At 39.6% G+C, this 26,558-nt stretch overlaps 2 protein-coding genes and 1 long non-coding RNA gene across 4 annotated transcripts in view; 1 reads left to right on the top strand and 2 right to left on the bottom strand.

Annotated features, from left to right (window-relative positions):
• LOC135494805 (uncharacterized) overlaps positions 1-26,558 on the top strand; it is a 43,973-nt gene that overhangs the window by 6,592 nt on the left and 10,823 nt on the right. The window lies entirely within an intron of this gene.
• LOC135494948 (uncharacterized) lies at positions 1,842-14,317 on the bottom strand. The gene is made up of 5 exons (XM_064783320.1): positions 13,068-14,317; positions 9,130-9,166; positions 7,281-7,442; positions 5,151-5,290; positions 1,842-4,362 (listed from the first exon to the last, which is right to left on the bottom strand). The coding sequence occupies exons 1-5, from the start codon at positions 13,644-13,646 to the stop codon at positions 4,030-4,032; spliced, it is 1,251 nt and encodes a 416-aa protein (XP_064639390.1). The 5' UTR covers positions 13,647-14,317; the 3' UTR covers positions 1,842-4,029.
• LOC135494511 (uncharacterized) lies at positions 14,875-26,431 on the bottom strand. 2 transcript variants are annotated; one of them, XM_064782555.1, is made up of 6 exons: positions 26,277-26,431; positions 25,158-25,874; positions 23,723-23,759; positions 21,979-22,140; positions 19,535-19,674; positions 14,875-18,917 (listed from the first exon to the last, which is right to left on the bottom strand). In XM_064782555.1, exons 2-6 carry the CDS (start codon positions 25,707-25,709, stop codon positions 18,597-18,599), a joined length of 1,212 nt encoding a protein of 403 aa, XP_064638625.1. In that variant the 5' UTR covers positions 25,710-25,874; positions 26,277-26,431; the 3' UTR covers positions 14,875-18,596. The 2 variants fall into 2 exon arrangements, with proteins under 2 accessions (XP_064638625.1, XP_064638624.1); XM_064782554.1 differs by having other exon boundaries at positions 25,158-26,431.

The following is a 26,558-nucleotide window of genomic DNA, read 5'->3' as shown; positions in this document are numbered from 1 at the left end:
ACACGATACAGATAGTTCAACCAGAAAGGGGAAGTCCATGTGTACTTGTTATAAACACACCCACACACAGCCACACACGAAAGCAGTACAAACTTTGTCAAAGCATATAGAGTAGTAAAGTATGCTATTTGAAAACGTTTTGATTGGAACCAGGTCGATTCTTTTCGCTTTTAGGGTTTATAGATTTGTAAATACCCTCTCCCAATGTCACCCAAAATGTCCGTTTTACCGAGATTTTGGCCGAATTGTTTTAGATATGTGATTTATTATATTAACAATATGATGAGAGGAAAACTCCTAAAAAAATCATACTGGGCATGGCACGTTGACCACTTATCGTATGGGCGCCTTATTCTATAAAATTCATGGATTTAGAACGAGGACGCAATTTACTCATTTTTCGTTGAGATATTTCAGAATAAGAATTCTTAGTATTTAGAAACATATAGCCGACAGCCGTTCTGAAGATGGTAGCCGGGCGTTTAAAACATAGCATGCAGCATGATACAAATCAACCTCACCTCCAGTTCAAGATGAATAATTTGCATGGTTTGGTTCCCTCATCAACCGCTTTCCACTCATTGCAATATCGCAGTCTGCGGACGAGGTTTTATTTTCGGGGTTTGTTGGATGGTTCAGGTTCAGTATTTTGCCTGAACAACTCAAAACATGTACACCTGTGCGTACCTTTGAACCCGATCACAATCATAGCGTAGTGATGTATCCAAATACGTGTAGATCCTTAGAGGTTAATAAAATAGCCATTTCGAGAGAAATAGTGGAATCGCAATCAATCAACATCCAGATCCATGAAAAAAAAACATACTTAGTTTAATTTCTTGGCTTCGACAATGTCAATGAGTTTGGGCCATGTATAACTAAGCAAATGAACGGAATAAGCGGAATGAGCGGATTCTGTACAAAATATGATATAATTTCATACAAAATGGAACTTAATGAATACATTAGGTTTTGATTTGTTCGATACGCCACAAAAATTATTTGAAAAATCGCTTTTTACAGTCGTTAAGCAAAGACTCGCAATGATGGCATGGATACCGGTCTGTAGGGACAGTTTAGTTCAGTCGGTAGCGGTGCGCAGCGCTGTATTACCGTACCTCCTTTCGTCTTCAGAGTTCAGGCATGGCGACGATCATCTCGACAAATATTGGTTTTTCCAGGTGATTGAAGCCCAGAATCAGCTCATTCCGCTTATTCTGCTCATTCCGCTAATTCTACATGGCCATGAGTGTGTGCAGTCTAGGTACATCAAAACTGGTCTGGAGCAAATTAAGTTCTAGTATGAATATTTCAATGGCATGCTATTTTAATTCTCTGACCGTTTTCAATGTGCTCCTGGCCTTCTAAAGGAAAGATCGGATTTCGGTTTTGAATTTTGTTAATCAATTGTTGATTGCCCGTTAATACCATCAAAACATCACCAGTTCCTGACAGTTCTTATACATGTCTTGCACATAAAGCACGCGTTCGTGTTCACCTGGCGTCAGATCATCACCATTTAGTTTTTCCAAAATTCAGCATATCATACTATGTATTATTTGAAACATCATTCTCTGTTACAGTGCAGGTAAGAAACAGCTAATAAACACCGCAGTAAATGCATTATCTTTTGTTTATTTTGAGAAAAGTACTGTACATTTTATTTACAATTGTGTTACAATTGTTAATCGTGTTAATCATGTTAATCATTTGATGTAAACAGACAGGAACTGCACAGATGTACTTGGATTTTTCTTCAATTTTTATCGAGTGGTATAAGAAGGTTTGCTGTCACAAACATTTGAGGCAGAGCGAAAACCCTATACCCCCCCCCCCCCCCAGCAAACTTGAACCCAAATACCGATAAAAGTAGGAAAAGTAAACACCTAAAACCAACAATGGTTGAGAAAAAGAACACCTCAGCAATTGGTCTGCACGTCTCATCATATAATTATGAAATGTAGATGTTGTAACGGTAGGGTTACAAAATGATGTGATTGCCTGGTTGCATCACTTATTCACAACGTTACTTTATTATAAATATATGTTCTATTCGACGTATGGAAATCAATGCAGGATAATTCATTAAAAAGAAAACTGATTTTGAAACTGTATCCTAAGAAAATCTATCAAATATTAACATGTTACCCTACGGCAGTGACATAGCTTGTGGAAAGACAAAAAAGTGCAATTTTATTGCAGACACATCTTATAAATTCGACTGATTTGTAGATCAACAATGAAGTTCAGCCTTAGATACCTGAGATGACCAGTTCTAGCTAATACAGCGATAACTGATGTGTTGCTGATTAAAGGGCTATTCATTTCTTGAATAATTCAGAATTAAGTTAGGATGTTATGGTCAATTTTGCTAATAATAGGACGATAAATGATGTGTCGCGAATTCAGGTATCCTTCTGTCCATTTTTTCTTTTTCAAACCCAAATCTCATTATAGGTGACGCAGTGCAAGGAATTTACATAGCAAGGAATTTCACTTAAATGCGTAAAGGATTTATCTAGACTGCTCACATTTTATATTGAGTTCAACCTCAGCGTAAGTCACGAGTAAATTTTCAACTTTTTGAAAATGTACTTTGATAACATCGTCTTGGTACTGCATTTCCCCAGATTTTGACTGAAAAACTCCTGAATTAAGTAAATATCGCTAAATATAATTCCTCCAAGGTGCAACACTGTCCATCAATCGGAAGACAAAAGTATTTTCAGACTATAAGTCTTTACATGTTGTGGTGGACATTCTGTAAAAAGCATTAATAGTATTGTAACTTTCAAACCGACACATTTTGGCTATTAAAGATGAAGCATCTGTACGTACAGTGCATCGCTGAGTGATCACGGCCATTTACTGTAAACTAGTATTTACTTGACAGTGGCATAGCATGCTGCTTTACGTATAACATATCATGAAATTTAAACTGAAACTAATGTATATACTTGCTTTAGTGAGAGATGATTGCAATGGTTTAATCATGCATGCCTTTGCTAAAATGAATTAAAATTTCTACGATAACTGATTGAATTTATTAAATAATTGTTCTTCTAATCTCATTTAAATGTGGTGCACTCCATGTTATCATGTAACTTTGCGTGTCATTAAAATGAAATAAGGGAATATTTCTTGATGAATACATCAGCATACCAACAACCTTAATGTAGGCGCATTATCAGCTAACTGCTCCTACTGCCCATTGTACAATTGTATTAATGTGCCAGCACACCAACATTCAAAGCATTCAGGTAATCATTCTCAGTATAATTTGAACTCAAACGAAAATAGTACTCCATTTACTTGCCTTTCCCCGTATCCTCCAAAGTCAATCGTGTCGATTGAAAATGGTCTTATATATGTGACCCGTCACAGCAAAACCAGGTACATGTCACACAGAAGATTTGCCCAAATGATACAAGGAGATAATGGAAGACATTGATGTGCTCATATTTCACAAAAGGCCGACATGGAGAAATGAATCAACAGTCCTTCTCAACCTGCCAAGCTCAGAGCGACATGCGCCTGGTTTTGCTGTGACGGGTCACCAATTATATGTTATTATCTATGTGAAATGTAGGTGAACGAAAACATCTGCGTCATGTTACCTTCTGTTAATCAGCAGCATCTCGATTTCTACAATATTTGACAAAACATCAACATAGTTTATTTGTTCATACAATCCAAGATTTAAAATCCCCATTTCTATGCATGCAAGCACTTCCTATTGCACATATCATACATAAATGTGAAGCACCGAATGTCTTGTCGCTGAATAGTTCATTGGATTTAATCCAAGGTCGAATGTAAAAATGATAATCGTATGTACCCAATTTCCAAGCAGACACGTACACGGGGGCATCAATAACACAAAACAAGCTGGTCGTTAAATCAAATGTTATCCTATATAATTTTGTTGCGACCAAGCAACGTCCGCACATGATTGGATCAACAGTACTAGTGTGCACGGTTGATCATCATGCCCATAATGAACTGTCGGTCAGTCGTGGTACTGGTGTATTAGACCTTTCCAAACATTCCATCATTTGGTGCAACGTAGAACAAGCCAAAGAAGTTCATCTTAGACTGACTCGAAATCATCGACTTGTTCGACACCTCCACATATATCTCATCGCCCTGTCGCAAGCTCATTATGCCGCCCATATAACTTGTGTATTCGCTGTAGAGCTTGTTGGTCACCCAGCACTGTGACTGTCGTCGCTTCAGCATCTCCTCGGGGTAATAGTTGTGGTGAGTTCGCTTGATCGTGTGTGTTAGGCTGTTGACGCTGGGCGTTTTATCGTATGCCGACCGATGTTCGGAGTTCGGGTACTTCGAAACGCGGGGGAAAATCTGCAAAACGTGACAGTGCTGTGAATTAAATAACCATGGACGAACGTATCTGCATATTCAAAATAAAATGTTTGAAAGATTTGTTGGTGCTTACTCTTGATATCAAAGCATATGACTTCGTACATTGATGTAAGTCTAAATTACAGGCAGCTTAGTCATTTTCTGCTCCATTAGTAGGCTCTGCATAATATGGCATAATAATATGACAACATTCCGTCGCAAAAAAATGACGTGAATAGATCCATGAACGATTTCCGAAATCTTGATCTAAAGGTCTTTCGGCCGAGGGACGGTGGCTATGTAGAATTAGCGGAATGAGCGGATTCTGTACAAAATATGATATAATTTCATACAAAATGGAACTTAATGAATTCATTAAGTTTTGATTTGTTCGATACGACAAAGATTATTTGAAAATCGCTTTTTACAGTCGTTAAGCCATGACTCGCAATGAGGGTATGGAAGCTGGTCTGTAGGGACAGTTTAGTTCAGTCGGTAGCCGTGCGTAGCGCTGTGTTACCGTACCTCCTTCCGTCTTCAGAGTTCAGGCATTGCGACGACCATCGCAACAAATACTGGCTTTTCCAGTTGATTGAAGCCCAGAATCCGCTCATTCCGCTCTTTCCGCTCTTTCCGCTCTTTCCGCTGATTCTACATGGCCAGTGACGGTATATTTTTCAATCAGAAGAGCGAAATCCATCACCTCGGGGTAGTCAAAAGAAATGAACCAACCACACATTGCGATAATATTTGAAAAGGTTACCTGTCAATATCACTTCTGTACTTACTTGGATGAAGTGAATCTGGCTGTAGACGTAATAGAAGCCATTCTTGGGTACAGTCAATACTCCGGTCTTCCTATTGAAGCTGACGCTGTTACGGAAGGCGATGTCAGAGTTGTCAGCCCATTTGGTGACGATATCGGGGTCTGAACAAAACGAATAAATGCATTATATACGACATTATAAAAAGACTGGGCCTGACACTGCATGACCTTTCACATGGTGTCACTTGGATCGGAGGAACAGATAAAATGGTTCAATTATACATGTAGCATTAGACCACTTGCCCTGCATATTACGAAAAGATAACATTTTCTTGGTAATATGATAACGCCCCTGGGTGTTTTTGGGGTCGTTTCAAAAACCTGGCACTGGCACTCTGGCACTGGAACTGGCGCTGGCACTTGCACTGGCAGCGTTTTTGCAAGAAACTACAACAAAATATAGGTTTTACGTCCCATAAAATGCAATTGGTGAAAACTGATGAGGATTGCAGCTTATTGTGTCCGTAAAAGGCATTGGTTTTTAAAAACTTAACCAAATTCCTTTCTCAAGCCCCCCTGTGCAAAAGTGGCTGCCGGCTGCATACAATCCTTTATGCCATGTGCATATAGCCAGACATTTTACAAAGGAGTGTGCATGGATCTCTAGCTCTGGAGATCATGCTGTTTCAACTGGAAGAGGACAAACGGTAAATATTTGTGTCAGAACTAGGCCTACTGTGATCAGGCATGGATTACGATCCCTATGATTCAGATTTATGCCTAATATCAACGTGTTTTTATGTCCGAAAATATATGATCATGGTCATCCGATAATCGTATGACGATGTGTTAGCAAAATCTAGTCTGCAGACCAGAAATCACCCTGGGGCCAGTGTCAGTGCCAGTGCCAGTGCTAGAGTGCAAGTGCCAGGTTTTGAACCGACCCGTGTTTTTGGGATCGCAAATGCTAGTACAATTGGAAATATTAGGGAGGTTTCGCAACCGCCCGGTTAGGCCTGCGACGACGTTTATCTATTGTTCAGGTAAACTCACACAATAGATAAACGTCGTCGTAGGGCCTAAACGGGTGGTTGCGAAACCTCACTAATGTTTGGTTCGATCCAACAGATGTCTGTGATGCGCAAAATGAATATCCAATGGCCTGCTTATTGTCCAGTGATATCAGTTGATCAGTTGGTCTGTAGGCCTGTTGCAAATGGGCCTAAACCTTCACTTGGAGACTCAGACTTTTCAAAGGAAAAGGCTGATTTGTTCAAGGAACAACGAGACCCCACCAAGCTAATTTCATATGGTTTAACTTTTTACTCGAATCCATAATCTATTAAAGTAAAATGCGTCGATCGTCCGTCATAGAGAGGTTCCTCACAGAATAAGGTCGCATTTATGTCCCAGTTGTCCAATGTTTCGTTGCCTAACCACATGTAGTTGTATTATCATGATTATTAGCTATGAATAACATTGACTCCCGGGAGACTCTCCTTTGTTTTTGTGCGAATACATAGTGCATGACTTCTTGAAATTGGTTTATGAGGCATTGTTTGTCCAGGTTACCGGATCTAGGCCTATGCATGTCAAACGATTTTTTTTGGATACGTTCCAACTTGAAGATAGATATAAAAAGACATTCAGCGATTTTTCAGCTCGTATGGCCAACATAGGTTAGATCACGATCCAACTTTGGCGGACTCAAACTGAAATACCCGTGAATTTTAGCTCTCTTTCAAGACCGTACAGGCTGCCTGAAATAAATGTAGCCTATTTTTTACCAAAGCTACTGACCAACGATCTCGCCATGCCCAGGGTACTGACCAGCATCATGGCCTATTAGACCCCCTGCCCTGATAATGTTCCTCCCGGTAAGCTTTATTCAAATAATAATTTAAACTCTGACTAGACTGTGTGTTTTAACACCTTTTTTGTTTTATTCGAAGAATTCTAAAAGGAAAACGATCACCTCCAACTGGTCCATCATAAACAAGTATATATAGATGCCATAGTCTATCGGTTGTTCTTTAGATCAATTATGACCCATCCATTCAACATTTCCCCCAAAAATTGTAATTTGAAGAATTTCTGAGATGATCAGGAGAGCTCAGTGCCCAGCATTCGATTTTTGAGCACGAACACTTACCTGCGCTCAAATCATCATCCTTCAGCTCATTAGTGCCGATTAAATGAACGGAAGGGTTCTTCGAGTTAGTGCACCGGACTCCATCCTTGGGGAAGGAGGCGCTGTGGCTGTTCCTAAAATCTCGCCCTGAGAATCCCGTGGAGGTGCCCATACACAGCCCACCTGCAACGAGACGAGAAAGCAAGCTTTGAGAGAGAGAGGATGACTGATATGATAGCAGCCAAATCTGGGGTAGGCCTCATACCTGCATTTATAAGTGAACGAAATGCAAGACGCCGAAAAGTTGTAATTGACTTCAGCAGAATAATGCTGGGAGTGTTTTAACTCCTCGAGGGTTACATTTTCTGGGTTATTATTGAATATTCTTCTTGTTGGTGGGGTGATTCCCTACCCTAAAAATGATATTTTGTAAATATTGTTGATGAGATTTATAGTTAATGTATAAAATATGGATGACTTGACTTGAGTGTTCTGGTAGATACATTATTTTTAATGCCGCAATATCAGGTCACGATCATATGATGTCACGTCCGTCATGCTATCGATCAGATTTGGTTGATGATAAACCTTTCACAACCCCAACCCACCCATCCCCTAAAAAACCCATATCAGTAAACTGTATGCCAATAATTATGACGATGAAATCTCGTGAAAAGATGTTTTCCTGTATCACTTGCATCCTGTAGGGATTTTTGCAGTCAAGTGCATGGGCCAGGGCCTATTTAAAATCCAGGAATTTTAAAAGTAATTCGAAATCTTGTCTTGCAAATCCCACTTCAGGCCAAATATCTACTTCGGATGAGAGGAACATAGTGAATAAAAAGCCTAAGGCAATCCAAATTAGACTTGCTATCCATGCTAACTCGTGCTAACTCGTATGCTGGGGAAAGATGCAAGTAATCCACTTTTTGTACACCAGGCATAACATTCATGAGAAGAAAAATACATGTATATTACATGTACAAGTAGCCAGTACTTGACCCGCTCAAGTTACTATTAGACGAATGAGACAAATGTATACCCTCTCTCGTCTAATTGTAACTTCGGCGGGTCAAGTTTCAAAGAATGATTCAGCTGAAGGACCACCATGGCGCATTAATTGATTCTATTTGGGTTCAGGCCCTTATATCTCCGAACAACAAAAAGACGGGTTTTTTCATACTTTGGAATTGGCTGTAAACCGTAACCGATGGATTTGCACTTCATGATGAACTACATGTACCAATCGTTGCGAAGTTCATTCATACAACACGTTGTATTTCCTGCTTCCCGGTTAAGTTGAGCCTCTTCCGACAATGGTAATTTGTCTATTTTTAGCCTATGATGATAATCAACCGAGCTTTGTGACACACTAACAGTGACACTTATACAGTTTTATGTTCTATTGATCATATGCTCGTTATTTATGTTATATTCCTGGTTTGGATGGAATGTGACAGAGCAAATATCTGTTGGGTTTTCCACTTTTCGACGTTTTCTGCCCAGACATGCTACACGAATTGGTGTTAACATTGCTATACGGTGCCTAACCGTAGTGGCACGCACAAACGCCCAGCGAAAAAGGAAGAGGAATTGTCCCTTCGTAATATTTCCTCGAAGTGCACAGCAACCGCTGAACAAGAAAAAAATTCTTTTTAAAATGTAGTAGATATAGACGCTGTTTCGTACCGCTTTCCAACACCCCCCTACACCACTTGACAATTCCAATAAGAGTCAATTCCAGTAACTTGTCAATTAATTGAAAACAAGATGGCGGCTTTCGTTACTAAGGACGAGGCGTGCTAACAACAAAATGGCGATTCGGTAAAACCAATGCCAGGTATTGATTCCAAGTAAAGACTCAACTTACCGCTTGCTCTTTCTTCTTTGATCTTTACATCAAAATACTGAAAGAGAGATCGATCAAGTGAATCAAGAAACTATATATGAACCGTTTGTAAACGGTGGGGTCAGTATGGACGCGAAACCACTGACTCGAAACCACTGATTTCGAAGTGTTTTCTTGATTTTCTGAAAATTGTGTGGGGAGAGCGTTTTCACTTGCTCTCTATATGGAATCGCTGTAATTTGTGCTTATATACAAAAGCTTATATTGATACGTGAGAGATATTAAACGAGTTCTTTGATCTGAGACAACGGATCCGGAATCGAACAAAATGAGAGTTTAAAAAGGGGTTTTATCAAAAAGCATTGAAAAGATTTTCACTGGAAAACAAGAGCTTTGCCAAAAACCTCTCCCGGGTTCCCCTTTAAAAGCTTTATATACATTCTCACTCTGTGGAAAAACTTTTAGTTTTATTGAAAACTGAAAAGGGTACCATGATTATTATCCGTGAAGTCTTTCGTAAATATATCTCGTTTATTGATCTGCGGATGGGTTCGGTCTGTTCCGAGTAAAGACGGTCGGTTTGCCAGAACGACTAGGTTCAGTTTTGGCACTTTGCAAAATGGCAAATATTATTACATTGATGAATAATTCAATGGGTGAGTGAAACTAAAAAAAAGGTAAAAACAAACTGTCATGACAATTTGCCTAATCGCCATCACTATAGTGATAAAGATAGCTACGATCGAGGAATGTGCAATTATGATGATTGTTCAGTAAAAACCGAAATTGGACATCATTATCTTTTTGTGTGTTTCGAAAACACCAGTTAATTGATTGCACGAGCAACCTACTTCCTGTCAAGCTCAGTGACTATAAATATATTGATTTGACAACTTGACAATCCCGTGTTGCAATGCGCAGTTAGGTTATGCAAGTCCTGTGTTGGTGGTAATAACCCATGAGGGCCTGTAAGATACAGATTTGAAATACCTGAAATTCATTTATTCTAAGTTCTCAAAATATGCCTTCTTTCAATATTATTTCAGTCTTATGTCGTCTTTTTACCAATTAAAGTTAAAGTTAAATTTATATGGTTTATAGTCTGATTACGATATAGGTTATCATCCGACTTTCAGTTTAACCCCGGTCTGTCCTGAAACCTTTCAGTAGACCACAGATGAGCTGCTCAACCAGCGCTATAATCTGTGCCCATTTATACCGGTACCCATACACCTGGGTGCAGAGAGGCAAGTAAGACAGGGAGACCTGCCTACAGTCTCACGCCTACAGTGGGGATCGAACCCGGGACCTCTTGACCGCTGGTCGAGAGTCCAAGCCACTGCACAACAGCGGCTCCGAGTTACCATAATCTTATAAAAACAATTATCATACGGTGAATATGCTTTTTTATCAGAACCTTAGTGGGAGTGAGGAAGTGAGGTGCGTGAAGAGGGCGAGCCATGCAAACATGGCAAATACTTATGAACTATGAAACGTGAAGTAGTGAATCCAGACACCAAATTCTTAGATTTAGCCAAAACAGACTATGGGTGAGGTCAAGTGTTTGAATTATGGTAATGGTATAGTTAACTTTTACAAGAAGTAAAGTTAACCAGAAGCTAACTACAAGTTAACTCAACTTTTACACATTGGTAATGTAAAGGAATAGTTTACCCTTAGGTAGCCTGAGCTTTTGAGTTTTCTGGTGATCTTAGTACAGGAAAATGTACAAGGTTCCCCTTACCTCTGAGCTGTAAACTATTAGTTAACTTGGTTGGTGGACAAATGTTTTAGCAAAAGTAAAACAGATCAAATTCAGCCGTATTGTTGTGCCCATGTTTCAAGCTGTTGCTGCTGTAAGACAGTAAAACTCTGAATGGTTTTGCTATGTTCGCCTGTTTAAATGCACTGCATGCAGAAAGCCACATGTATTTGGCACTGAATACCAGGTAATGGGTTTCCAGGAATCGGTGGGCATTCCTCAGAGTTTACCCAGAGTTAAGCATGAGTTTACTAAGTGTTAACTAACTAAGGGTAAACCACGTGGAGTCCCGATGGGACCACATGAGTCCCGATTAGTTTGCGTTTACACTAGGGAAATTTAGACCGCATTCGGATTCGATCGGATCTCATCGGACCTTTTTTTAATCGTCTAAACGGCCCTATGAGTAAACCTTTAGTAAACCTGAGCTAGGGTTATCTGGGCTCAGGTAAACTAATAGTTAACTATAACTTTTACTATACCCGTTTACTCAGACAATTGACCTGACCCATTGTGGCAACCAGAACTTGGTGTTCAATCTGTTTATACAATTGGCAGCTTGCCACCCCCCCCCCCCCCCCCCATTTTTGTGCATTTTGCGCTTTTTAGTACTAAAGAGTTTAATTACCCAAAACAGTTTTGCAGAAAATGACTAACGCTTGAAGTAACTGATTTGCGTCAAAATAGTTAAAATGTGATGAGTGAGATTTTATTTTTGTTGTGATTGGCACTTGACATGCCCCATATTTATGGTTAGTAAGGCCAGGTAAGTATGCTTGGTATGTCGATAAAGGTGTATCTATTAGACCCAATGATAGTTATATAGTCCCTGGTTCCCTTAAACATGTTAAACTGACGAAGTAACGCCAACTCACACGGGGGGGGGGGGGGGGGATGTGTATGATTCAATTATGAGAACGCCTACTCTATATCTAGAAGAAACACTAATGGTTAGTCTTTCGCTCAAAGTGTTTTTAAAGGTTTGTCCGTATATATAACATTTGTTCTTTTAAGACGTTCCTGAAAATTAACAACTACGTCTACAGAGTTTACACACTAGAAAATCAGATATCATGCAGACAATTGAGCATGGGAATTTTCTTCAACAGATTTCTCGAACTTCACAAATATCTTGACCTTCAAGTTTATTTTTGAACAATAATTGAACATAGGTTCCAAATAATACCATAATCTTATCATGGGTCAAATATTACACAACGTGGAGAAACAATGGCAGACTTTAAAATCGAATTACAACGATATAGGGCCCTCTTCACTTCGAGATAATGTTTTTGTTTTTGTTCACAAATGGGCTTGAGGTGCGCTGTGATAGCTAAATGAATGGGCGGCTTTTTATTGCAGAACGTTTTGTCTTCTTCTGGTTCATCAGTTAACAATTTTTCTGAATGTGTATGCTGCTTTCCCAATTTTGTTTCAGCTCTTAGATAGTAGAACGCGTTATTCGTTATTTTCAGAACGCGCAAGTCCTGGCGCGAAAGACCCGGGTTTCTCACGCCGAGATCCGAGTTCACGTCACCCCGCTATTACGACGCAACGTCAATTACATTGTCGTCGCAGTAGTGGGGTTATCAAGCGCCATCATCACGACATCGGAAAAGTCGATATCAGCAGCATGACGTCACAGGGTAGATCCATGGCTCCGATCCAGGAAGCGCCTTACTAGTGCATCGTTCCACATGGAAAGGATCGACGCGTTGAGAGCTAACTCGGATCAAATCGGAGTCGACATCGGAAAAGCGTGATAATTCAGTCAGATTTTGAATTCTTCCTTTTTTGTGCAATTTGTTGATGGAAACTACTTATGTAGAATAGGAGGTGACTGGGCAGCCAAAAGCTGGGTAATATAGCCCTTAATAATGCCAATGGTCCCTTAACAAAAGTTATCACAGAAAACACATATTAAAAACGTTAGGGTCATATGGTTTGGAAAAGCATGCATGGCTTCATAAATGAATCTGCAAGAAAAGTTGCATGAGAATGCTTTATTCTGCCTGGAGATTAGATGATGGCGGGGTAATGTCAATTTGCGATTGATTGATTCCAATTTGCTATTTCAAAGCGAGGAGTATCGCATTTTGTATTCTACAGATGAGCACTTGGCTGGGGCCAGTTGCGTTTCAGCGTTACTAAAAAAAAAGCTCCCGTGGGGTTTGCAACAAATATTGAGATAACTTACTCTCTTCATAAATAGGTCTGTCTGCTCAGCAGTCCTTGCGCAACACATTTGTTTCCCTCCGTTCATCTTATGTAACAGTTTGTTGAGGATGATGTTCTCGGAGGCTAGCGCAAATTGCAGCTTTTTACACTCGACGCAAATATGCTCCTTCTCGTCACGACCAGTCTGTTTGCCAAAGCTAGGCACTCCTCTATCTGGGTAGTGAGTATTTTTCGAAGTGTGGACGGTCATGAAGAGATATATGACAGCAATAAACAAGATGACAACAACAGGAATTAGAATCCCCAATCCAATTTTAATATAAAGTTTCAACTTCGTGATTTCCACTTTGTCTTCTGTTGAGGCCGTGCTATTGCCACTGTCCATTGATCTCCCTCCGTAGGAACTCTGAGAGTAGCTCCTTTGTTTTAGGATGGGTGTTTGGGAGTTTGTGCTCGCTGAGAAGCTGACAACTGAGTCTTTTCGCTGGAACCTTCTCGGCTGATCATTCCTTGGATAACTCCGAGCAGGCACGGCAGGCGCGGCAGGCACGGCAGGCACAGGCATACCCGCCATACTATCATCAATTTCGAGATCCATAGTGGGATTAATATCAGGAATCACACAAACTCACGCAAGATATCCAAAAGTGTTGAGGGCTTGAAAGACTTAATAAATGTCAAATGACGAAGTCCGAAATTTCAACAGCAAAAAAACTATCCTTTTTTGAAATGTCCAAACTTAAACCCTTCGTGCAGACACGCAAAAAAATGACTTTGACCTCACTTGGTTAGTCACAACACAAACCTATATTGTGTAGTGATACGCACAATCCTGGAGTATTGTCGGCCCAAGTGTCTTGGCGATATTAACAATGTCTTGCCACAATCTTCTGTCCTCTGGCTCTGTCGGTTTTGGGTTGGAAGCCAGTTTAAAAAAAATCTTCAAGCCCTATCCCCACAGTATCAGAATATCTACAGTATGGGTTAAGCAATTAGTTTATTAACCCGTCTTTATATCCATTGAGTATATAAATCCAATGATTTTGAATAAAATTGGGCTCTGACCGTGATTGAGTCACTAGTTTTATGTTAAGTAGACTTTTGCAAAGTTTTCAAGTCCTGATTGAGTCCCGAGTGATTTTTGAGCGTGACGCAGCGTACATTTCAACCCGTGCTGTTCTAGGAGCGACTTACACGACCCCCTCCACTATAAGTAGAGCTGGACCGAAAATTCACTTCACGAGACAGCACAACGAGGAAGGAAGTGAGCCCCGCAGCCTGATTGCAACCGATACTGTAAATGGGTTAATGAGTGTCCTACTTGAGATTGCCCATTGGAAAATGTTTAGGTTGAAATTCCCCATATCTTTACTTCGAAATCGAAATACCGTCCTACTATGCTATATATAAACAAGATAAATAGGCCAGTAGGCCTAAGTTCATAGATATAGATGTTGACATGTACATGTATGGAGGCTCCAGTAGGTGGGCGGAGGCAGTGGTGAGGGGAGGGGGGGTTGAAGGAGGCGGGGCAACCTTTGGTTTTCTACTTCTGCAGACAAAGACAACCCTATTGGGTATTTAGCAGGCTGCGCTGATCGCGAGATTCACTGATTAAGCGTTTTGATCTCGACCGCTGCAATTTGTCAAAAGGGTGCAATTTTCTCCAGGGGCTTAGAATATCGAGAAGCGGAGTATGGGTATATATTGGACACGATTGGTGTACTGTGATATCGTCTGTATCGTTGGTCGTAAAATGAATTAGGTAGATGATGGAGATTAGGCTACTCACGGAAATATCGCAGGAAATATCTTAACAATGCAGGTGTTTTATTGATTTTTTATTTATCCTAAATATATTCTATGCGTATATTTACCGGTATATACAAAATACATTTGTATTATTTACATTTAGAATTGTTCTTTTTTTACCTTCAATGAAAACGGTCCGGACTGATGTCCATTTTAATATCGAATGTACAGTGCATATATCAAAAAACCTTTTCGAATCAGAGCGGAAAACCCCTTTATCAAAATATGCAAATCAACATTTCAGTAAAACAGAATCAATAAATGTACACACAAAAAGTGAAGAATTGCTCGGAGCAAAAGAAAAGCACGCGTGGAAAGAAAATTAAGTGCATTTGATTCATTTGACTTCAACCCGTATATCATTTTATAAATTATTCAGTCTATGTACTGCAACAGTCAAAAACAGTAGAAACATGTAATGCTGTGCAATTGTCCGGCTGCATCATTCACTAAGTGATCATATAATTTTGATATGTAAAATATTGTCCATTCAAGATGGAAATTAATGGCAAAAGGAAAATTCATGTCGAAAAAAGATTTAGAAAGTTCATCCTAGAAAACTGAGGGACGCACCTCCTCCCCGTCATCATGAGTTTAAGAATGTTCTATCAGCAGTACTGTTTAATTATCACTCCCTTTGTCGAGGGCAATATGGATTTTTCTGGCCCGAGGAATGTGAAATGTGTCATACAACCCAGAAGGCCGGAGACCGAGGGTGATATCACATTCAAGGACAGAAAAAACCATGTTGCCCGAGAAAAAGGGTTATATTTTCTTCACTACATGACCTACAAACACGTTGTTTGTCCATTGGAGTAGGCCTAGTGAGATTTGCGATGGTCATGTAAGAAAAATGTAAAATATCATGACGTCCAAACCCTTTTATCTAATTAAACATGAATGTTACCCTACGGCAGTGATATGCTTGTGGAAGGAAAGCTAAATTTGCAATTATAATGCGATTACATAGATTTCACTCTAATTTGTGGTTACGCTGATGTTTTAAACATACATGTAACGACAGCAATTTACAACTAACCAGCTTATCAAAGAAACATGTACATGATGATAAAATATTATATGTGCAGAAATGAAAACCTTATAAAATCAACTAAAACTAATTTGTACATGCTATATGACATGTAATGATAGATGATTGCCATTATGGTTAAATCATGCAATTAAGAAAATAAAATCTTTTACCGTATCGATAGAAATCCATAGTGTATATATTGTGCGTTCCCTACTAAAGTGCTGAACACAATCGTGTGGTACCTCTACTGGCCGCAATTAAATGATTCTTATTTTAATCTCATTTAAATTAAGTACCCTCCTGATTATCACCCGATTCTGTGTGTCATCAAAATGGCAATAGGGAATACAGGTGTATTCTTGATACAAGGAGTCTCTTGTTCCCAATCGCCAATATTGTACCGTCGGGTCTACCGACAGTCATTTTGGGTAATCATTTTTTTCGTACATTATGAACTCACACGAAAATATTGCAGGCATAAGTTTCTCTTCTGATTTTCTTTTTCCCAGTTAATCGCAAGTCGATCATGTCGATGGAGAATGGTCTTGTATCAGTAACCTTGCTGTCAAATGTAGGTGATTGTTGCATGATGCTGAAAAGTGGGCGGAAAAGTGAGAGGAAAAACAACATTCCATATGAACTTCCAGGGTGGGTCGCAAGTTGTTTAGAAACGAAGCAACAGATAGTGATGTCACCAACATGCCATATTGATTCTCATCTTAAGTCGTTTCTCTTCAGCCGAGATTTTCTCAAAACATATACACATCAAGGTAAACATTTGTAAGAATGATGTGTTCTTAGGTGATATCAAACAACGTTCAGAATGTCGTGTGTCGTACATCAACTTACAGATAATGCGATAAATAACTCCAATGAAGTACTTCAATGTCTGTCTTACTTCTTACTTTCGACAGCGCAGGTCGACAGATTACATTTTCTTTGGAAACAATAATATATGCGACATGCAGGGTGAGTTGATAGAGCTACAAAGCAATTAAAACATGAACATTATAAATCTAGAGTAGATTATACATTTATATCTATCTAGTCATTAGATTAAAGCGAATATCATAGTAAGAAATAACCTACCACGATATTTCTTTAAGTTTTTCTTCTCACGAAGAAACATTTCTGTAATTAGCTTTTTTCTACTTCAAGAATTGAAGACAGGTTTAGAAAAATGCATAATCTTAGTAAAGATTGTGGCATTGCGAAGCACCTTCCAAAAGAAGTTTTGTCAAGAGTGAAATATGTACTACTTTCAACTATAAAATGTTAAGAAGTTAATCTATTTATGTTAACACAGGTTCATTAAACCCAAGACAATCAAATCACTGATCAAACATTGGAATATCACTTGACGCACAAGATACAATACCAAATAAACCACATCTTGACATGGCTCTCGATCAATATATACATTTACGATTGCAAACATCCAGGCCTATTGCAGGCCTTCTGAGTCAAAAAGGAGGAAAATACGGATTTGTTTCTTCAATTTTAATTAAAGAAAAAAATCCTAAGAAATTCCTAAAAATGTAAAAGGACATTTTTAGGAATTTTTCAATTAAAATAGGAAAAAGTAGGACATTTCACCGGTTCCAGCAAAGGAAAAAATAGTGGTTTCTTACCTTTAATTGGCAAAAAGACCACCTAACTTACTAATAACAACAAACTTGGACAAAAACATGATGTTGAAGGCCTACTGGACGAGGATTACACCACTTGATCTTGCACAGAAGAATTCAAAGTCGAATGAGATCCAGCAGCAGAATCCTAATCAGTGTAGTGCTAGCATAACAACATGATCAACAGCGTGCCCCTCCCCCCGTGGATGTTTTGGCAGATTCTGGAGTGTTTAGTTGCGGATGGCCATATTAACATTTGGTAATCAACAGAGTAAGCCCATCAATCTCGCATTAAGCCGTTTTACATTTTCGAATTGGACCTATATTTTTATTTTTAATTTGACATTGTTTAACAGCAAACCCCATGAAAAAAGATCCTACAAATCGTGGGGCGAGTCACAGGCACTTGAAGATCAAACACCAGACCTACAAACAATCCGCATCAAGTAATAATTTTGTTAGGGTTATCATGCAGTCGGGGCCATTTGTTTTGATCATGTGCCAGTGGCGAAGTATGCAGGGTGCGTCACCAGCATCAGCGGAAAGTGAAAGAAAACCTCTGCTTCATGCAACTTTCTGTAAAAGCAGCATCCCCAGTTCTACAGTACCTGACAAAACATCACCATGGTTCGTTCAATTGTGAAATAACAATCAAAGACGTTAAAACTCCATTTTCATGTGTGCACGCACTTTCTATTGCACTCTTTAGTTCGCCGAAATTTTATCACAGATAAATATGAAGCACCGAATAATGTTTTTTGTTTAGTTCGTTGCATTTCAATCAAAGTCGAAAGGTAGTATGTAATCAATAGTATATTTAATAGTATGTACCCAAACAAGAGGGACATCAAGTGTCATCGGGGTCATGATCATCAAAAAATGGCACATGGCCGCAAACATGGCAGAATGCGATGCTGACCTTGACAGACATTAATCATCGATCATGCCACTGCCGGTAATTCCCGTTTTAGATGATACTGACGTCTTGGACATTTTCAAACTCTTCGGGCATGGCCAATTATAGACTTGGAAAAAGTCTAGCTAATTTCTTCTCGAGATGCGACCAAGACACAAATCACGGCCTCTCATTCGGTGAAACATAGAACAAGCCGAAGAAATTCATCTTTGACTGATTCGAAATCATCGACTTGTTCGACACCTCCACAAATACCTCATCGCCCTGTCGCAAGTTCATTATGCCGCCCATATAACTTGTGTATTCGCTGTAGAGCTTGTTGGTCACCCAGCACTGTGACTGTCGTCGCTTCAGCATCTCCTCGGGGTAATACCGGAGGTGGGTCCGCATGATGGTGTGTGTTAGGCTGTTGGAGTTGGGGGTTCTGTCGTGTGCCGAGTGTTCTCCGGGGTTCGGGTAACTCGAAACGCGAGGGAAGATCTGCAAAAAGCGACAGTACTTTGAGTTAACCACACCTACGTCTTGCATATAAAGACAGGACTTGTAGAGATGACTTGTAGTGTGTAGGGCTTGTTTATTTGTTCACACTCTCGCATAAAAAAATCAAGATTATGACTTCGTGCATATGATGAACTTCCAAATTACTTAGTTCTGAGCTTAGTGCAGCTTAGTTCTTCTCTGCTCCATTAATTATGCTATGTCTAAGATAGCATCTATTAGATGAAACGATGAACATACACGATGACAATATTCCTCTCAGAGTAGTGACAAATGAAGCCGCAATAAGCGAAGTACATGTGCACGATTCCAGAGCAACGGTTTGCAACCTATCGATATGTACTTGTACTCTCTAATCCCGTATCCTTTTGTTATTTTTGGTGAACAAAATTACAAAAAAATATTCCTGGGATTTGCTTAAATCTTGATTTCACTGCATTTTGTTCGTTTGTCGGTATCGTGCCCAATCAGCAGTGATAATCATGCATCGCCGCGGTTTATATAGCCAATATAAATGAACCAATCACATTGCGATATTTCATATATGTTTGGCGAAACTGCCGGTCAATATGTTTTCAGCACGGTCATGGAAAACTTACTTGGATGAAGTGAATCTGGCTATAGACATAGTAGAAGCCACTCTTGGGGACACTCAGTGTTCCAGTCTTCTTATTGAAGCCGACGCTGTTACGGAAGGCGATATCAGAGTTGTCAGCCCATTTGGTGATTTTGCTGGGACCTGATCAAGAAGGCAGATAATGCATCAAATACGCTATGAAATCATCAAAGTAAATTTGTGGTTGTGTGAAATAGCTTGGAGACGTAGGCCTATAAGATAAGATTGCAGAACATGAATTCAAGGGGGCATTTCAGTTGTGTCGACCACACACTGTATCAGATCTATCAAGACTGCCAAGCGGAGAACGACCTGGTCGATGATTCTTGCCGCAGTTTAGCGCAGCAAACCTGTCGTACGTGATGTTAGAAATTGATTGAGCTGTAGAATTCGACGAACACTGGGATAATGAAGAGGATGTGGCGTTCACTTGGATAGGAAACCCACTGTACGTTATGGTAAAACATCTACCCAAAACGGAATAAATAGGCCATCGGCCAAGTCATGAAAATGTTGCGAAAAAATTTGTTCCGGTGGATGAATTTGTATCTACCATTAATAATGTTACTGACCATGAAGCTCATAGGGGTGGTGAGCATTGATATGCCCTGACCATTCCTGTGTCCAAATTAAAGTGAGCCAGAAACGTTGCAATGTTAAAGTACTAGAAGTCCAATAGACCATATTGACATTCGATGATATCAAATTTTAACCCTTACTGTGCGACTATTATGCCCTTTAAAGGCCCCGTTTCTCAGGTAATGTGCAACTTTACGCAGGAAGATTTATTTTTTAAACCAGCACACAATATTACCAAAAAAACATTCATGTTTTCCTTCTACCAACAAATTTCGCTTTCGCAGACTTGGCACACTGCCTAAAAGCACCTGGATAGGTAGGACATGTTATGTATATATAACAAGAGTGCCAGACAATTTTGTTATTCACCTCAAGTCGCCAAGCAATTCTAAAGCGCCTTCTGTAGCCATCGGCGATCTTGACATGTACGATCAGCCTGTAACCACTATCAAGTTAGTGGATCGAATCCCATCATAAATCCATATGTATTGAAATCGTTATATTAGTGTTTATTTCGTCATAGAGATCGTCAACGCATAGTACAACCGTCTTTATGCCCGATTACAGAACGTGCATAGACCTACTTCATATAGGCCTATAGGTTTATTGCAAAAAGTTGTTTGCTTTACTATGTCATGATGAAATCAAGTCAGGCCCGGGACACTTACTCATTCGACCTTCTTATATTCAGTACAACTGAGATAAGGCCTATACATGTTACGTTCCAGCTGGAAGATTGTAAAGCTGTATAGGACTAAGAAGACATTGAACGACTTCTAAAGCTATAGCTTGAAAGGCCTTGCACACGTGCCAACTGTCATGACTGTGATGGCATTAAAAGTTGACATGCCCGCGTAAAAAATTGTTTAGGTCCTAACACAAGGTTTATATCGCATTATACGGTGTCTCGTTACATTTTCAAAAGTAGATCTACAATCATGACAATAATTATGTGTATTTGACAAAAGCTGTTGACCAAACGATCTCGCATTGCCCAGGGACCGGAGAGCACAGCGGCATAAACATGTTAACTCAAACTCGTATCGTTTGATACGATTCCAAATTTAATGTTATCTCATGTAAAAACACTATTTTTCATTCTACTATGTTTACACAGTTCTTCGGCGTGGGCCAGTAGAATATTTGATTGGAACCTTGATTTCCGGACGGCATCCTGTCTCTTTCAAAGTGAGACCTTACTATGTCATGAAAGCATAGTGGAAGGAAATGGCTATTAAATGTGTAAAATATGTGATGAAGGGAAAAACCTGCATCAGACTATTTGACTTGGGTCGTAGAGTACTATAGGTCTAGAATGAATGAAGAAACCCTGCGGTGATCTCCTGGGTCAATACAGGAAATATCAATAATTGGCTTGCGGCTATTCAGGGAAAAGATTATACATCTATGTCTGGATAGTTTCTTGCTACGCACTGTGGATGCCAAAGGGTTCATCACGTGCAAAGGTGCAAAGGTGTGAGACTTTGATCACCGAACGGACAAAGGTAGGCCAACAAATTGCTCAGCTGCTGAGTAAAGTTACAATTTCTGGATGTTAAAACGATCATTTTTAACAACATTTTGGTTCACAGATATCGTGTGGCTGATTATTTTTCTATCACTTTCTGAAATAACGGTTCAACACACTTTTTTTTTGTTTAGACAGAAGAACTCTAAAAGGGATAGGAAAACAATTCCGACTGGCCGAGAGATCCCGAGCCAGTAGATGCAGTTTTGTTTTTTAGACCTATCTATCTTTTCAATATTTTTCTGTTTTTCACAACTTGAAAAATTTCGCAAAGGGGAGACGTCAATGTCGAGCGTTAGATTTCTGAGCATGATACTTACCGTTATTCAAATCTGCATCCCCCATCTCATCAGTACCGATCAAATGAACGGAAGGATTCTGCGAGTTAGTACATCTGACTCCATCCTTGGGGTTGGTGGCGCTGCGGCTGCTCCTGAAATCTCGCCCTGAGAGACCTGCGGAGGTGCCCATACACAGCCCACCTGCAACGAGACGAGAAAACAAGGTTTTGAGAAGAAAGAACGGCTGATCTACATTACATGCCCAGAGCCTAATTTGGGGTGAGCTTAGCGAGAGTGCATTTGTTTTTTTTCTAATCGCGTACTCCTCCAAATATTGTCAATTGGATGTTTCTATTTTCAATACATCGGTTTTTTTCTGGCGTCATCAACTAAGGACCACTATGCTCGTCCATCACTACTTTATTTCATTAAGCATGATATTTGGTTGATTATTTAATGTTCAAAATTAATCAGTATTTCCAAAACTGCGGTATTTCCCAACAAAAATCAACCGGTACACTTCATCATCGGATTGCCCACATGACGAAGACGTCTCGTGATAAACTGAAAACCACTCTGTCAGACTACAACTGAACAGTTATTGTGAATGTAATTGCTTTCATCTGTCAAGGCCTTCTTTGAAATAAAGGAAATAAACTTATTTCAAATCTGACGAAATTTCGCTCGAACCCCTTGATCACACAGTCGGCAAGAGAACAATTGTAAAGTTTTGAACAAGGCTGGCCTGGCCTGGCGGTATGATTTAGTTCACTTCGCAGACTTTAGAATATAGACCTATCACAAATTGGGCTACTTCTTCTATGGCTAGGGAAAGAAGACACCCATTTTTTTCATCAGGCATTACTTTAGAACAAACATAGAACATTGCAGGTATATTTTGAGTAAGTATCTTACACCAAAATTAGACAAACTGTAAAACTCTTAAAATGGAGGATACAGCTAGGGGCACTTTGTGAAATCTATTCAATTCAGTTGGAGTTAACGAGCACGAAACTTTCTTTTTAAAAAAGAACTGACAAGAACTCCAAATAAATAACTTTATATTTTCGGATAGGTTTTGATGTTTATTGGCAATGCTAAATGACACCGCATCTATGTTTAGCCTGTGAGAACTTCTGACACAATGACACCATGACACCTCTTGACTGGCGATAATAGCACTTCTTTTATTGATTGTCGCAATTATCATCGATCTTCCTGGTTAAAGATAACATCTCATTTTTGGATGAGTTTTGATGTTTATTGGCTGTGCTAAATGACACTGCATCTATTTTTAGCCTGTGAGAACAATCAACTGAGATATCTGACACACTGACACCGTGACACCCCTTGACTGGCAATGATACTTAGACCTCAGCTAGCTGGGTTTTCCAACATTTTACCTTGTATTGGATCAACGTTGTGAGGTTTTCAAGATGCGCTCAACCCTAAGGATTAGGATGGCCTTTATTCAAATGCCTAGTTATTGTGACTCACAAAAGTGCTCATCCAGGCTGGAAGGAGAATACTATGATCGCCAAAAAACTTATCCACGTGCAAAGCGAAGAAGAGTCAAAATGTGATCGACTGAGACTTTGGTTATTTCGTGACGCTTTTGAAGTCATTGATATCTCAAGTCAAGTCGATTTAGATGACACTTTTCAACACAAAAATTGAAAAGAAGATCGCGGCCTAGATTTGCTAGGTTTCAGCACAAAAGGTCGAATCGGCGAAACGATTACAAGAATGGCCTTATTCAATCTTTTGTAAATATCCAACCTACCACTTGCTCTTTCTTCTTTCAACTTTACATCGATGTACTGAAAAGAGAAAGTTAGTCATGAATCGAGGAATGATATCCCTTTAAAAAAATAAGGTCGTTGATTTTTATTGTATAAAAGTGAAAGCACTCAAGTTCGTTGGGTTTTTCAAATTTTCTGAAAGTTGTGGGCGACAAACCCTGACAGACATTACGCAATGTTCGAGAAAGCCTTTTGGGGTCATTGTGCAAACCGTAAAAGGTAAAACCAGCTCTATGAAAAGCCTTAAATGATCGAGGAACATCGAAAATGGTTTCATTATGTGCACGCGAAAAAGTCTATAGAAAACCCAGTATTATTTAGTGCTGGTGACGAAAATAGGTTAACCAGCAATTCCAAGTTACTTTTTAGTTGTAGTGCTGACAAGCAACCGTGTCTTCGACCTTCGATAAACAATTTGATTGGTGCATGAAAATGTGCATAACACTGCAATACTAATTTGCTCATCGCCATCGCTGAATATAGAGGTAATAAAAAGCCTGTGCAATTATCAGATAAATGATATTGTTCAATAATGCTATTAATTGCGCATCATTGGCTTTCTTTTTTGCTGTTTGGCCTACAAATCACGAATCATTGGTTGGAGGAACAACCTACTTCCTGCCAATTAGGCCTGCAATTGATTTGGTAACATATTTATTTCCGAGTGCTCCCATAGCAAGATCGCATTGGTTTTGTCACTGAGGGCTCGTTTTGTTTTACTTGTTACACCCCTTAGCCAGAGCCTACTAGTTGCAGGCCTGATCGAGGCTACGCGAAGTTCACGTACAGCACTGGGAGACAAGTTTGAATTCAGGTCGCGTCAAGTAAAAATAACAAACATATATGCACTGGTCAAACAGATATACGCTGACCGGGATAAAGTCCTTCAGATTGATCAAAACATCGATCGAGCATGAGTCCACCCTTGAATATATATCATGAGGAACAAAGGCCTATAGTGACAATTACAAAACAATAAGAACATGACATGCATGCGGTATCTCTCATTCTCCTATCATCAGGAAATCATAGCAAAAAGAATAAATCCATATCAGACAATAAACTTCACTTGGACATACTGAAGAGAATGAAAATCATTGGGACAATATTGCAGATATATTTCCTTTGGTTTGCAAATGGGTCGGTGGTTTTTAAAACAAACAAGTTCTGCAACTATATGGAAGAAAACTATGGCCAATGAGGTGAAAGCCATTACAAAAAGATGTTACAACGTACGTAAACAAATAACACTCGGATGTAGGGGTTATGGATTTGGTATGAAAAAAGCTGGTTGTGATTAATAAATTCAAATTGGAAGTTTCAAAACAAGGCTTCAATTTGCAGAAGCACTAGCTGGGTTCAGGTCTCAGCATAATACGGATATAACGGACGCAAAATATTTAGACAATAACTTACTCTCTTCAAAAAGAGGTCTGTCTGCTCGGCAGTCCCTGCGCAGCAGATTTGCTTGCCCCCTTCCATTTTTCTCACCAGCTTATCAAGGATGATGTTCTCGGGAGCAAGCGTAAATTGCAGCTTCGCACATTCGATGCAAAGAGGCTCCTTCTCGTCACGATCAGTCTGTTTGCCAAAGCTAGACAATTTCCCGTCTGGGTAGCGAATATCGTTATAAGTGTGGACGGCTATGACGAGATATATGACAGCAATAAATAAGATGATCACAAAAGGAATGAGAATCCCAAATCCAACTTTGATGTAAAATTTCAACTTCGTAATTTGCACTTTGTCTTCCGTGGAGGCAGAGCTACTGCCACTGTCAATGGAACTCCCTCCGTAAGAACTCTGAGAGATGCTCCTTGGTTTTAGGATGGGTGTTTGGGAGTTGGTGCTCGGTGAGAAGCTAATCACTGAGTCCTTTCGCTGCCGCTGGTGTACTTTTGGCAGGTCATTCCTTTGATTACTCCGGACAGGCATATCCGCCAAATTATCATTCATTTCCGTATCCATGGTGTGATATTTGTATCAAGTAACACAACTCAGGCAAGATATCCAAAAGTGTTGATGAAAAATAACTTTCAAATGTCGAAGTCCAATGGTCAACAGCAAAAAATCCTTTTCACGAATCTATTTTGGTAACTCTCCAGACTAAGACTCTCTGACCCTTTCTGAGGACTTAAAGGAAAGGAATATGACAATATTATGGTACAGTATTAGTCAAAACAAATATATATTGCGAAGCGAAAGGCACTATATCCTGGATAACAACAGGCCTAGTTGTTACGTCATTCCCTAGCTTAGTGATCTGATACCTCTCAACAGATTTCTGGCCTTTGAAAAAGTGGGTTATTTGAGATTTGCTTTTTGAATTCGGTTTCAGAAAGCGATTACTCTTCAGCCCCTATCCTTCACAATGTTATCATATCCACAGTCTTGGTTAATGGATTCGATTTCAGAATTTCCAATTATGACTAAAAACTGTCGTCTTCCATTCAGTTATTCTACTTCTCCTTGGGATTTTGACTGAGAAGCAGGGGATGCAATAGCAAGCAAGTCACGATTAGTGACAAAACGTACTTTCCAACCGAAATGTCCAAAATGTGTGAAATAAACTACCCCTCATCAACACAAACGAAGAGCTGGTCTTGAAACCACACCATATCAACGCGGAAGGAAAACCGCTGTCGCCCACACTCTCCCCGATCACTAGTTGAAATGTTTACGATTGGTTGTGTCTGCGATGTTACTATGTCAGTTGTTTGTAGGCCACCTGCTATCTGGGTTGACGACGTTTCATCGAATCATTACCTCGAAATCTTTATACTTCACATACAATACATCAACCCATTCCAATGTAAT

The sequence above is a fragment of the Lineus longissimus genome, chromosome 10 (genome assembly GCF_910592395.1).
Source record: "Lineus longissimus chromosome 10, tnLinLong1.2, whole genome shotgun sequence".
NCBI classification, from domain to species: Eukaryota; Metazoa; Nemertea; class Pilidiophora; order Heteronemertea; family Lineidae; genus Lineus; species Lineus longissimus.
The sequence above is the reverse complement of the archived record's forward strand: the minus strand, read 5'-3'. Positions and strand labels throughout refer to the sequence as shown.

Coding starts and splice junctions, on each gene's coding strand:
- LOC135494948 (XM_064783320.1), bottom strand. CDS start 13,646: ATGGATCTCGAAATTGATGATAGTATGGCGGGTATGCCTGTGCCTGCC. Junction 9,167..13,067: donor CAGACCTATTTATGAAGAGA/GTAAGTTATCTC, acceptor TCTCTCTTTCAG/TATTTTGATGTAAAGATCAA. Junction 7,443..9,129: donor CAAAGAAGAAAGAGCAAGCG/GTAAGTTGAGTC, acceptor GTCTCGTTGCAG/GTGGGCTGTGTATGGGCACC.
- LOC135494511 (XM_064782554.1), bottom strand. CDS start 25,709: ATGGATACGGAAATGAATGATAATTTGGCGGATATGCCTGTCCGGAGT. Junction 23,760..25,157: donor CAGACCTCTTTTTGAAGAGA/GTAAGTTATTGT, acceptor TTCTCTTTTCAG/TACATCGATGTAAAGTTGAA. Junction 18,918..19,534: donor GCCAGATTCACTTCATCCAA/GTAAGTTTTCCA, acceptor CGCTTTTTGCAG/ATCTTCCCTCGCGTTTCGAG.